General features: G+C 36.2%; 1 protein-coding gene and 1 non-coding gene across 2 annotated transcripts; both read left to right on the plus strand.

Moving 5' to 3' along the window:
- The first annotated feature begins 9,624 nt into the window (after positions 1-9,624).
- On the plus strand, positions 9,625-12,878 carry LOC113286003 (glucose-induced degradation protein 8-A homolog). The gene is made up of 7 exons (XM_026534729.1): positions 9,625-9,792; positions 10,303-10,444; positions 10,792-10,939; positions 11,026-11,101; positions 11,239-11,350; positions 11,459-11,550; positions 12,524-12,878. The coding sequence occupies exons 1-7, from the start codon at positions 9,757-9,759 to the stop codon at positions 12,566-12,568; spliced, it is 651 nt and encodes a 216-aa protein (XP_026390514.1). The 5' UTR covers positions 9,625-9,756; the 3' UTR covers positions 12,569-12,878.
- Positions 12,879-13,149: 271 nt separating this feature from the next.
- TRNAE-CUC lies at positions 13,150-13,222 on the plus strand. The gene has a single exon. It is a non-coding gene; the product is annotated as a tRNA-Glu (tRNA).
- Positions 13,223-13,274: the final 52 nt, after the last annotated feature.

The following is a 13,274-nucleotide window of genomic DNA, read 5'->3' on the forward strand; positions in this document are numbered from 1 at the left end:
TAGAATAGAGCAAAAAACAGGCCGTATGGGCCTGGAATTGGATATGATCAAGGACTTTGATAGGGTAAGTTGGTAGTAATTAATGGAAATCATGGCCAAGTTGGGATTTTCTGATGATTGGTGTTAACTCATAAAAGAATGCATCGGTACCCATCTTCTTCTGTGTTATGTAATGGCTCGCTGGGAAAGATGTTTAAACCTAAGAAAGAATTAAGGAAAAGCGATTATTTATCTCCCTACTTATTTCTCCTATGTATGGAGGGAATAACTAGACTTCTTAGAAAATGAGAAGAGGAAAAAAGAAATCATGGCATTCGAGTAGTGCAAAAGAGTATCCCTATCTCCCATATTTTGTATACCGATAATTCCTTCATCTTCTCTAATGCAACTCTTGCGGATGTTATAAATCTTCTTGACATCATTAAAACTTGTAGTAAGGGTTCAGGATAGATGATTAACTTTCAAAAATCAAGTATTTTCTTTAACTCAAAACTGTCAGACAGATTTGGTAAAATGCTAATATATATCCTAAAAGTTAAGAAAATTCATATGGAAGATAACTACTTAGGAATCCTAAAACTATTACTTTTCAACTTAATTCTCTCCAACAGAATTTTTGGTTGGGTAAGATGATGATAAGTAAGTCTTCTTCATGAAGGCTCGGACAACTCTTAGTATACCAATTAGTTCAGGGGGATTGGTTTTGTTAGAGCACTGCTCGGTCGAACTCGCAAGCGTTGCTATCTCGAGCTTGTTTGTCAATGTTAGTGATCAAAACTATAAGTCTTGATTTATAGTCTACTTATATCAATGTCTCGGACTAGGATAGATTGTGTAGTTGAGCATTATACTTCACGGTGTTCATCATTTGAAGACGAAGAACTACTAAGGAGATCTTGTAGAACTTCATCAAAAAAAAGGTATGTGGAGACTGAAACTCATCCATCACTTGGAAAGCCTATTTATACTCTTTCTCCTATATTGAGACAAAAGTCGTATTGCTATATAGTATTCGATTATGCACATTTGAGATTTCGAGCTGAGTTTAACTCGCTTACATATTTCTCGAATTATGTGTTGGTAAGCTTTCGCTTCATCCGAGTTCATCTTATATTCTTGACGAAAGTCAAAATATGATCATGTGAAAATCATCGAGTAACATCTTACATGGTTTGCATGATATAATCATTTGGTGTAGACTTGGAATGTTTCGTAATGATTATTTCAATAACTTGAAAATTGCTTTGATGCTAATAGTTCGTGAAAACAACTATTGTCATCCTCTAAGAATGTTTCAATGATTGAAATAGAGTATAGAACACTTAACCATTATTGGATTATGAACATAGTATGTGTTCTTGCATATATGTGATTCATGTCCGGAAACCATAGTATGGATTCTCGTATGCGTACCTGTTGGTTTGTGAAATTCCGGGAGCCTAAGTACACATAGCGGTACGCGTACTGGCGTAAGGTTTGGGTCCGAGAATTTCTGCTGAGTCTGGAGGTATGCGTACCCGTTCGCATACTAGCAAACCCAAACTCATTCCATCTACTTAAGTATGTGTACCCGTTTGCATACTTGAGTGGTTAAAGTTATAAAATCGGTTTGTTCATGAACTAATACATTTATATAATAAGGAATGCATTATATGCAAACCGTGGCTATAATGTTCATGAATTGATTCGAGTGAATCAAACTTTTTTTGCTTCAACTGTATTCTTGTATACTTCTATGAGAAAATAGTAATTGAACAACTCTATAATAGTTTTGTTTGAGTCATTTGAACTAGTTGTGGTTAAGATAAATAAGGTTGATATGAGAGTGTTCATATAGCTAACTTCGGTTAACTACTGTTAAGCCAATCTAGTGTACACGTTTAGGTACGGTTACTCAAACCTAAATGAAGGTACATTTCATTTGTGTGTAACAAGCTAAGTTCGATCTAACGGTTAAAAGATATTAGCTTGAGTCTAATCATGTTTTCATCTAATGGTGAATATTGAATGCTTTGTTACCAAGGTAACTTAGATTGCAAACCCTGATTTGAAAACTATATAAGGGAGAGTTCTAGCAACTGGGAAACCTAATCCTCACACCTTCTGTGTGATAATAGTTACGACTAGATTCGATTATCCTTTAACCTTAGGTTTTTCACGAAACCCTGTAGGTTAACGACTTGAAGAATTCATTGGGATTGTAAATCCAGACCCAACTATTTTCTTTGTAGTTACGTGTTCTGATCTTATTTCTACTATCGTGATTGAGTATTATCTTTGCTAAGATTTGCTTGAGATTTATCTTCGATAGGTAAGATTAAAAGTAGTCACAAACATCTTCGTCTCATCGTTTTTTATTCCACAATATCTTGTTTCGCTTCCATACAATTAAGATTATTGTGGGGTGATTGATAATACTAGGATGTTCTTCGGGAACATAAGTCCGGTTTATCAATTGGTTCATGTGCACCTTGATTCATCATAAGAAGGAGCAAAACTCTTAGGTATTTCTGTGGGAGACGGATTTATCTATTCCAATAGACTTTTTTGTGTGAGACAGATTTGTTTATCAAGTCTCCGCCTTTGAGTCGTAGCAACTCTTAATTGTGGGTGAGATCAGCTAAGGGAATCAAGTGTGTAGAATCCTGCTGGGGTTCAGATACGTAAGGAGCGCAACTGTACCTTGATTAGTGTGAAATTGATTAGGGCTCAACCACATTCCAGTCTGAAGTTCATTGGTAGTAGGATAGTGTCTGAAGCGGCTTAATACAGTGTGGTGTTCAAATCTGGACTAGGTCCCGAGGTTTTTTCTGCATGCGGTTTCCTCGTTAACAAAATTTCTGGTGTCTATGTTATTTCTTTTCCGCATTATATTTTGTTATATAATAGAAATATCACAGGTTGTGCGTTAAGTTCAATCAGTTCTTGAATCCGACCTTTGGGTTGTTGACTGAATTGATTGACACTTGGATATTGGTTTATGAGACCGTCCAAGTTATTTGTCTTATTCAATCGGGCTCGCAAATTTGTTAGAGCACTGCTCGGTCGAACTCGCATGCGTTGCTATTTCAAGCATGTTTGTCAATGTTAGTGATCAAAACTATAAGTCTTGATTTCTAATCTACTTATAGCTAAGACTCGGACTAGGATAGAAAGTGTAGTTGAGCTCAAGACTCCATGGCGATCATCATACAAAGACGAAAAACTACTCAAGGAACTGGTGGAACTTCATTTACCAAAAGGCATGTGGAGACTTGAACTTATCTATCACTCAAAAGTCTATCTACTCTATCTCCTATCTTGAGACAAAAGTCGTTTTTCTATATAGACTTTGATTATACACATTTGCTATTTCGAGCCGAGTTTATCTCGCTTATCTATTTATCGAAATATGTGTTGGTAAGCTTTCGCCTTTGCCAAGTTCATCTTTACTAGTTACAAAAGTCATATTAAGTTTCAATTACTTGAAAATTTCTTTAACGAAAAATAGTGTGTGAACAACAACTATATAACGTCCTTTAAGAATGTTTCAATGATTGAAATGAGAGTTTAGATTATAACCATTGTTGGATATAAGCATTGTGTGGTAACTCATACATGTATAAGTCCTTATTCCTTGAACCAAAGTATGCATGCTTTGTTGCTCAGGAAAACCGAAACAGAGTCCGCGAACCCAGTTCGTGTACCCAGTCCGCATACTGTCGGAGGTTCTCTTCCCGAGAAAATATGCTGAAGTTTGTGAACTGTTTACAAACTTGTTCCGGGTACTTAAGTCCGTGTACTTAAGTCGGTTATTTTCTAAAAACGATTATCAGTGAACTTAAACTTATATAAACTAAGGAATGCAAGTTTGCGAACCGTGGCTATAAAGTTCATGAATCGATTCGAGTGAATCAAATGGTTTTTGCTTCTATTGCGTCTTGTATACTTCTATGAGATATAAGCAATTGAACAACTCTCTAATTAGTTCATTTGAGTCATTTGAACTAGGTATGGTAAAGAAGAATATGGTTCATATGAAAGTTCTCATATGGCTAACCATTTGGTTAACTACTGTTAAACCAACTAGATGTACATGTTTGGGTACGGTTACACAAACCTAAATAAACGTGCATTTCATTTGTGTGTAATAATCTAAGTTTCGATATAACGGTTGAAAGATATTATCTTGAATCTAATCGGGTTTTCATCTAACGGTGAATATTGAATGCTTTGTTACTAAGCTAACATTGATTGCAAACCCTAATTTGAAAGACTATATAAGGGAGAACTCTAGCAACTGGTAAACCTACCCACCACACCTCCTGTGTGATACTAGTTGTATTAGATAGAGTCGATTCTCCTTTAACCTTAGGTTTCCACCGAGACCCTGTAGATTAACAACTTGAAGACTTCATTAGAATTGTGAAGCCAGATCGATACTACTTTTCTTGTAGTTGTGTGATCTGATCTTGTTGTTTCTATCGTACTAATTACAATCGTAAGATTGGCTTGAGATTGATTTCTCCGATAGCCAAGATATAAAAGAAGACACAAACACCTTCGTCTCATCGTTTGTGATTCCACAATATCTTCTTTTGCTAGTCGATTAAGATTATTGTGAGGTGATTGATAATAATGAGTTGTTCTTCGGGAATATAAGTCTGGTTTATCAATTGGTTCCTGTTCATCTTGATTTATCAAAATACGGAACAAAAACTCGTAACTATTTCTGTGGGAGACGGATTTATCTATTACCGTAGATTTTTCTGTGTGACACAAATTTGTTTATTAAAGTCTTTGACTTTGGTCGTAAAAACTCTTAGTTGTGGGTGAGATCAGCTAAGGGAATCAAGTGTGTAGTATCCTGTTGGGATCAGAGACGTAGGAGCGCAACTGTACCTTGGATCAGTGTGAGATTGATTGGGGTTCAACTGCAGTCCATACCGAAGTTAGTTTGTAGTAGGCTAGTGTCTGTAGTGGCTTAATACAGTGTGTGTTCAATCTGGACTAGGTCCCGGGGTTTTTCTGCATTTGCGGTCTCCTCGTTAAAAAAACTTCTGGTGTCTGTGTTATTTCTTTTCCGCATTATATTTTGTTATATAATTGAAATATCACAGGTTGTGCATTGAATCAATCAATTGGGAAATCCAACCTTTGGTTGTTGATTGAAATTAATTGATACTTGAACATTGGTCTTTGGTACCGTTCAAGTGATTTGTCTTGTATTCAATTAGACTCGCAGATTTCTATTTGCTTGAGTAAGTATTGAATCGAGAAAGAGAGATATAACTCTTTCGTATACTTTTTATTAAGATTGAGTCTGACTGTCTAGTTAATTTTCTTAAAAGCATATTGGAGTTAGTCCATACAGATCGCTAATCGAAATATTGGGTGTGGTTGTTAAACCCCCGCTTTTTCAAAATTCCTATTTGTTTGATTGCAGATTGAATTGGGAAATCGAGATATAACTATTTAATATACTTTTCTATAGATTGAGTATGACTGTCTAGTTGATTCTCTTGAAAGTATATTGGAGTTTGTCTATTCAGATTCCCGAACAAAATAGTGGGTGTAGTTGTTAGACCCCCACTTTTTCAGGTTCTAGGGATATCGAGGCAAACAACTTATCCTAACTTGGGAGACTGGATTGAAATCTTATGACAAGTCCTGACTCACCTTGGGCTGTCACCCTTCCATATAAGTATTTTAGGAAGTGTATGCACCCTTTAGATCCTAAGATAACTAAATATAGAACATGGATATGGACTTGCATCCTGAAAGGTATGGACGCTATTCGACCTTATTTCTTTTGGGAAGTAGGCTCAGGTCAGACTATTAATATTTGGAAGATTGGTGGATTCATGGCATCCGAGTAGTGCAAAATAGTATTCCTATCTCTAATATTTTGTTTAGCGGGGATTCCCTCATCTTCTCTAATACAACTGTTGTGGATGCTAGAAATCTTCTTGACATCATTAAAACTTTTAATAAGGTTCATGATAGATGATTAAATTTCAAAAATCAGGTATTTTATTGAACCCGAAACTTCCAAATAGATTTGGTAAAATGATAATATATATTCTAAAAGTTAAGAAAATTCATATTGAAGATAACTATTTAGGAACCCTAAAACTATTACTTGTCAACTTAGTTCTCTCCAACGTAATTTCTGGCTGGGTAAAATTGACGACAAGAAAGGCTTCTTAATGAAGGCTTGGAAAACTTTTAGTATACCAATTAGTTCAGGGGATTGGGTTTAGGAATATCGAGGCAAATAACTTAGATCAACTTGGAAAACTGGCTTGAAATCTTTTGACAAGTCCCGACTCACCTTGGGATGTCACCCTTCAAAATAAGTATTTTAGGAAGTATGGACACCCTCTATATCCCAAGATAACTAAATCTGTAACATGGATATGGACTTGCATCCAGAAAGGTCTGGTCGCTATTCGTCCTTATTGCTTTTGGGAAGTATGCTCAGGTCAGACTATTAATATTTGGTAAGATTGGTGGATTCCCGGATACCCTCTCTTCCAAATTCTTTCTCTTTTTCCTTGACTCTTGTGAATGAGATTATAAATAACTCTTCTAACTCTTGGAACCTAACTTTATTAAACACCTTTTTTAATCCTTACATTGCTTCTTCCATCTCTAAAATTAGAATCAAAACATGTCAAAAGATTCGCCTAAATGGTACCCAAGTAAGACCGGTGAGTTTAGCACCAAGTCTTTGTACTCTCTTATCAAACCGTCTTCTAACAACAACAACATCTCTTGGAACAAAGTGTGGAATATGTGAATTTCCACAGAGTTTAACGGTTCATATATGAGTGCATTAACAATATGCCACCTCTCACTTCTTATCTTTTCAGGTTCATTAATATCAGCACTGATTGTACTTTTTGTAGCCACACCGGAGAGACAATGGAGTACCTTTTCCTCCATTGCCTCGTTATTAGAAATGTGTGGTTCGCAAGTATTTCTAACCCTTTTTTTTTAATCTTATTCCTTTCATCGACTATGTGAAAATATGGTTCCTTGACTGGCAGAATCATCTGGTAGGATGGATTAATGATATACGCAACTTGATGCGCTATGTGCATCGATTTTTTGGCCCATCTGGAAAGCCAGATGTGACAAGACTTTTATGGAAATAAAACTTGATCTTAGAAATACATACTCCCTCCGTCCCACTATTAGTTGACCTATTTACTTTTAGATTTTGTCCCATAATAGATGACCTATATCACTACACAAGCAAATATTCTTAAAATTATCCTTTTAATTGATTATTATTAGTATAAGAAGCATGCATAATTTGATAGGCATGTTTATATTAGTCACATAGGTGTTTTAAAATGCTTTTCAATGGTATGAATTTTACGAACATCCATGGTGTAGTTTGAGAGATAATCATTTCAAAATTTCACTAGTTATTATCCATAAGGGTATAATTGTAAAAAATACTTAAAAAATACTCTTTTGTCTTCCCTACCTTAAGAATTGTGCAAACTTGAACTAGGTCGTCTAATAGTGGGACATAGGGAGTATAACATTGCTTGGAAGTATTGAGGGTTAAATAAATGGCAACCCCCTTTTTCAAACATGCTAAAACTTAATGTAGCAGTCAAATGGAGCCCGAATAGTCAGATGTGTGTTATTGCTACATTCTAAGAGATTATGAGGTTTTTGCAGGTAGGTAAGGACCAAAACAGCGACAACTCAAACCAACGAGGAGACATAATTACTGCGAATGATGAAGATTGTTGAATAAAGCCTCTCTGTTTATGCAAACAATGCACCACCGTGGAATCCAGCTGCAGTAACATCATCAATGAGCTAAATGATGAAAATAATCAGTTGGGATGGGCATGCCAAGTCTCACTGCGAAGATTACTAGACAATTAATTTTATGATGAAGAGAACCAGTTGGGATGGAAGGCCAAGTCTCACTGCGAAGATTACCAGACAAATAATTTTTTGAACAATAGTTTGAACAATGTGCTATTTAAAACCTTTATGTTATGTTGTATAACCAAGTAAGTCAACCAGGCAGCTTTTGCATTAGCTCACAAAACTAATGCACACACGATTATTGCATTAGCTATTATCCCCATTGTTTTCCATTTGATACTCTAAACTCTGACATGATATATGCCAATGGGTTGATTCATGTTTAATTATATCCTAACACTTCCCTGCTTATCACAAAAAAAATAGTGTCAGAATTCCTAAGAGTGAATGACATGTTTTATTTGGAATTGCTTTATACCCCCAATATGTGGCGTCAGCCACCGCCACATATTTTGCTTGCCTCCCCTTCTTAGAGGAAAAAAAAGGAACATGACACTTTATTGTTTATGTGAGAGCAAAGGAAAATCTAGGGTACAAATGCAATGTATCAAGCATTTTAATGTTTACTTGAACGGGGATACATACAATCTAGAATTATCAGAACCGCGGGATGGAAAAACCCAAGTTCTCCGATGGAAAAAATCAATTTGATGCCAGTTTTCATAAAGATTCAAATAGATGTGCAATTGGACTAATTTGTGGCAATTTTACATGGAACTACATAGGGACAACTACCATTCCATTGAGGGTCTTCGATAAGGAACAAGCGGAGAAAGCGTTGCGAGCACTGCATGCAATATCATGTGCAAAAGAGATGGACATACATAAGCTGCATCCGGAGGGAGATAATAACAATGTGATAGAGGCTTTAAAAGGAAAAAGTGATGCTTTGAGATGGACAACAAATTCAGTCATCCTAAACAACTTAGATTTGATTAATGGTTTTGAAAACTGGAGTTTTAACTTTACTCCAAGAAATCCAATAACGAAGCGCACATATTAGCTGAAGAGGCTTATAATGAAGATGTTAATATATTTGGAATGAGTAATGTGCCTGATGGTTAAAGGCATCAACTGAAAGTGATAATATAGCCTACGCGTTATTCAATACGTATTTTCTTTCCTAGTAAAGAAAAAATTTTTTTATGACTTACGGAATCAAACCACCAACTCAAAAAATAAACATATTACGTCAGATCCAGATAAATCATGTGATTTCAGTCAAATCCACGAGTCAGATCAAAAAAACAAAAACAAACATGATTTGACTCTTCTCTGTTCCATTTGGAAGGAGAATCTATCCTAGGTGGGTTTTACTCCAATTGAGAACAACATCTACAAAAACACAGTTAGAGTTTCTAAGTGTGAATGACATGTTTTACTTGAACGAGGATACATCCGACCTGGACCTTACTACAGTCGGGACATCAGAGGCTGGTCCAAATTTGGGACACGACGTGACACAATCTGAAACGTGAAAAGGTGAATGATTCTTACATCGAGATTGATAGCAGGGTAGAGATATGAATGATCAAAGGTCTGGGTTGATTGTCCAGATTTGGGGCATGAAAGTTGTCCCCGTATTTAGCGTTTTCCCGACCTAAACCTCATAGGCCATAGGCTTCTGTCGTACATAGACGTAGGTCTGACCTGACCAGTAAATTTTATTTTTATCCCCGGAGGTTTTCACGCCTTTCGGAATGACACTAAGGTAAAAACGTGTAAGTTGTAGAGTGTGTCAGAGACACCCAGAACGAATTATTGGAGCTAATCGTAATATCAAGGTCTCTCTACCCTCCCTCGGCACACTCAGTCCTTCTCTTGAACCGGAGAGAGAAGAACTATTTATTTTCTTTTTTTTTCAGTGCTCATCTGGAGACAAAATTTCAGTTGAGAATTTAAAGAAGATTTTAAAAGCCAATGATGGACTTAGATCCTCGACAATATGATAACGTAGTAAGTTTCTTCTTAAATCCGTTTAAGATTCTAGGTTTTGCAAAAATCTTATGATTCACTGACTAATTGATTGATTGCTTGATTATCTTGTTCAAATTCCATCAATTTGACTTGTATTGTTGGTTTCTTTAGTCTAGGTTATGTTTTTCAACAGTTCTTGGTCTTATAGTTAAGGAAAAATCTGAGTATAAAGCGTTGTAGTATAAATTATTTGGCCTGAATGTTTTGCAATTGAAGTCCAATGTCATATTTGTGGTTTCTAGGGTTACTGCGTGGGGGACGTATTTAGGTATGAACTTATTCTGTGAACGAGTAATGGGACTCTAGAAACATTAAATATAAGAAGTTCAAGATGTTATTAGTGGATTAAGTTTTTTTTTTATAGTTCATTCTCGTAATTATGCTAGTCCTCTCAGATGAAGCGTAAGACTACAATTACGGATGCATTCGTTGCTTTTTACTGATATCTGTATCCTTTTTTGAAGCTAATGTGTGCACATATTATGACAGGCTATCGATGATGGTGATGTTCGTAGCGTTGTTCTATCATACCTTGTACATAATTGCTTTAAAGAGACTGCAGATTCATTTGTTGCTACTACTGGTGTAAAGGTCCCTGACAATTATCCTGTGGGCATGGATAAAAGAAAACGTAGGTGGCTTTGTTGTTTTCTTTTTCTTTTCTTTTTTCCTTAGACTTTGCTTAATATTTTGACTGATCGAATTGAAGTCTTTTGTGGCGCATCTGGCTCGCTACTTATATAACTATTTTTACGTACTATCTGAAAACGTGTTTGGTATCAAACTGTTAACTGCAAAAACATATGTAATTTCCCTAAAACAATCCTGTCGTTGGTTTCTTTTTCCAGCTAGTGGATTGCTTATGGCTTCAAAAAACTTGTGAACACAAACAAATCAGAGAACAGACTGTCAATTCCATTTTGCACTCATATCTTTAAGCTGTGCTCATTAATATTGAATCCCTTGTTTGTGTTTCAGCTATATATCATTTTGCACTGGAGGGTAATGCTCTAAAGGCCATAGAGCTTACAGAACAGCTGTCACCTAACTTACTAGAAGAAAATATGGACTTGCATTTCGATCTCTTGAGCCTTCATTTCGTTGAGCTTGTCTGCACTAGGAAGTGGTAAATAAGAATAAACAAAAAAAAACAATCTTTCGTTTATAATTTTTTGTAAAAGCTAAAGCTAATTTAAAAAATTTCATTGGCAGCTCAGAAGCTTTGGAATTTGCTCAGAGCAAGTTGACCCCGTTTGGGAGGGTCAACAAATATGTTGAAAAGCTTGAAGTAAGTCTCTCATTCCATGTCCCCTCTTCAGTTGTCAAAGAACTGTGATTTAGATATTTCCATAGACACATGGTCTTGTGCTTGTTTCTAAAAATGCCTTATGTGGTTTAAAAGAGATATGGTTGTTGACAATGCAGGACTTTATGGCTTTATTAGCTTATGAAGAGCCAGAGAATTCTCCTATGTTTCACTTGCTAAGCTCGGAATACAGACAGCATGTTGCAGAATCTCTGAATGGAGCAATTCTTGGTTGTTTTCTTTACCTCTCTCAGTACCATATATTTCTTTCATACTCTCGTTCTTCTATTATCAAAATCACCAGCACTCTCCTGACTGTCCGACTCATTTTAATATCAGCGCATTCCAACATGCCCAGCTATTCAGCACTGCAAAGGCTGCTACAGCAAACCACAGTAGTTAGACAAAGTTTACATCAAGAATCTAATAAGGTAACCTGATTTGTTAATTCCTGGTTCAAATTTGTTTTAATATATCTTCTTGATCTTAGTAAATAAGAGATCTATGGCTTACTCAAATAACCGTATATAATTAGTAATGACAATTATTAATCTATATTTTGCTGAATTATGTATACTTTCTCAATAATACACCGATTGTGGGACACGGCTCACTAAAGCTTGGGTTGCTATTGTTTTTTCGTCCTCTGTGTTCAGCTATTATAAGGCCCAGGCTTTAACAGAGAGCACTTCGGTGTCTTCATATAGTCATTGCACAATAGTATCTGTCTTGTGTTTTTGTACTTGATCCTGAGGCCCAATGTCGAATCTCGAACTTTCAAATGCCTTAAGTAGCTTGCCCCCACATGACACCAAGTTCACTTTGATCCCATCAGATACAACATCAATTTAGATGGACTTTTTGACATTTTAGGCTAAATAATTAGACTAATGCTACTTACTCATCGCTTTTGAAGTGCACTTGCTGGTTATTGTACTTATACTTGTTGACTAATTTCTTGTCTCGTGTCTTATCTTTTCTAATCTCATTCTGGTTATTGTTCAAATCTGTCATGGTATAACATTTCTGTATCTCATGTTTATAATCTGAAATACCCTGATACCAACATGCCACTTGCCTGAGAGCCATGTGAAGAGATTTCTTAGTAATTATCCTTCTAGACCCGTCATTATTATCTGTGGCTGTCATAGGCTTCATGCCTTTGCGCATTGATAGTTCAGAAGTCGATGTTGTTCACCTTTTAAAGATTGCGGAACCTGAAGCTCCCCTGTTGTAACAACAGGAGATGATGGCCACACTGTCTTTGAGACCCTTCTGGTTTTCGTTATTGCCATCAATAAGTGTTACAAGAGGCATATACGAAGTTTGTGAAGATATTATTGTTTGTTGCGTCTTTTTCTCTGTGGAGCGCATTTCTGATTCTGTTTGTTTGTACATTGGCAGGACGAGCATGCACCGTTTTCTTTGAAGGCTTTCCTTAAGAGTTAAATCCGAGCACACGCAAGATTCAGGCTTTGCTGCCGAATGGTTGATGTCTTTGTTTGATCCCTGCATCTGATTATTTATTCATGGTTATAACAGTTAGCTCGGATTGCTCTAAAACTGAAAAACCTGGGTGGAAAATAGTCTGAAGAATGCACTTGTAAAAAAACTAGATGAGCATTTTCTGTAATAGGGTTCTTATTTTTCAGTTTGTCGTATATAACTTTTGATTCGAGTGGTATAACAAAATGAGGTCTTGTTCACCAATTCTCCACACACTAGGCTTTCACTCAAGCATTTGCTAGTGTTGACGTTCAGCATGGGTGTGTAGCTACCTTAGTTAATATTAGGACTAAAAGGTGTAGAAGTAAATTACGTATCTCTATTGATTGGCATTTGATTTAAAAATGTACTCAACCTGGTTGCATTACCTCACTATCCAACAAAGGACTCTGCGATGACAAAATAGACTAGGAATTTGAAGACCTAAATTGGGTTCAACAAACATGCCAGATTCTTATGGCTTTTCCCCTTCTTCTCCCCTAAAGTGGTGTAGTTGTTATTAATAGATGCCAGAATGCCAACAATCCGTTGTAGTCTAGGTGGTTAGGATACTCGGCTCTCACCCGAGAGACCCGGGTTCAAGTCCCGGCAACGGAATTACTTTTTTAATTTTTATTTTCCTTACCTTTTTTTGTTTTTAAAAAATAAA

This window comes from Papaver somniferum, chromosome 6, assembly GCF_003573695.1.
Source record: "Papaver somniferum cultivar HN1 chromosome 6, ASM357369v1, whole genome shotgun sequence".
NCBI lineage: Eukaryota > Viridiplantae > Streptophyta > Magnoliopsida > Ranunculales > Papaveraceae > Papaver > Papaver somniferum.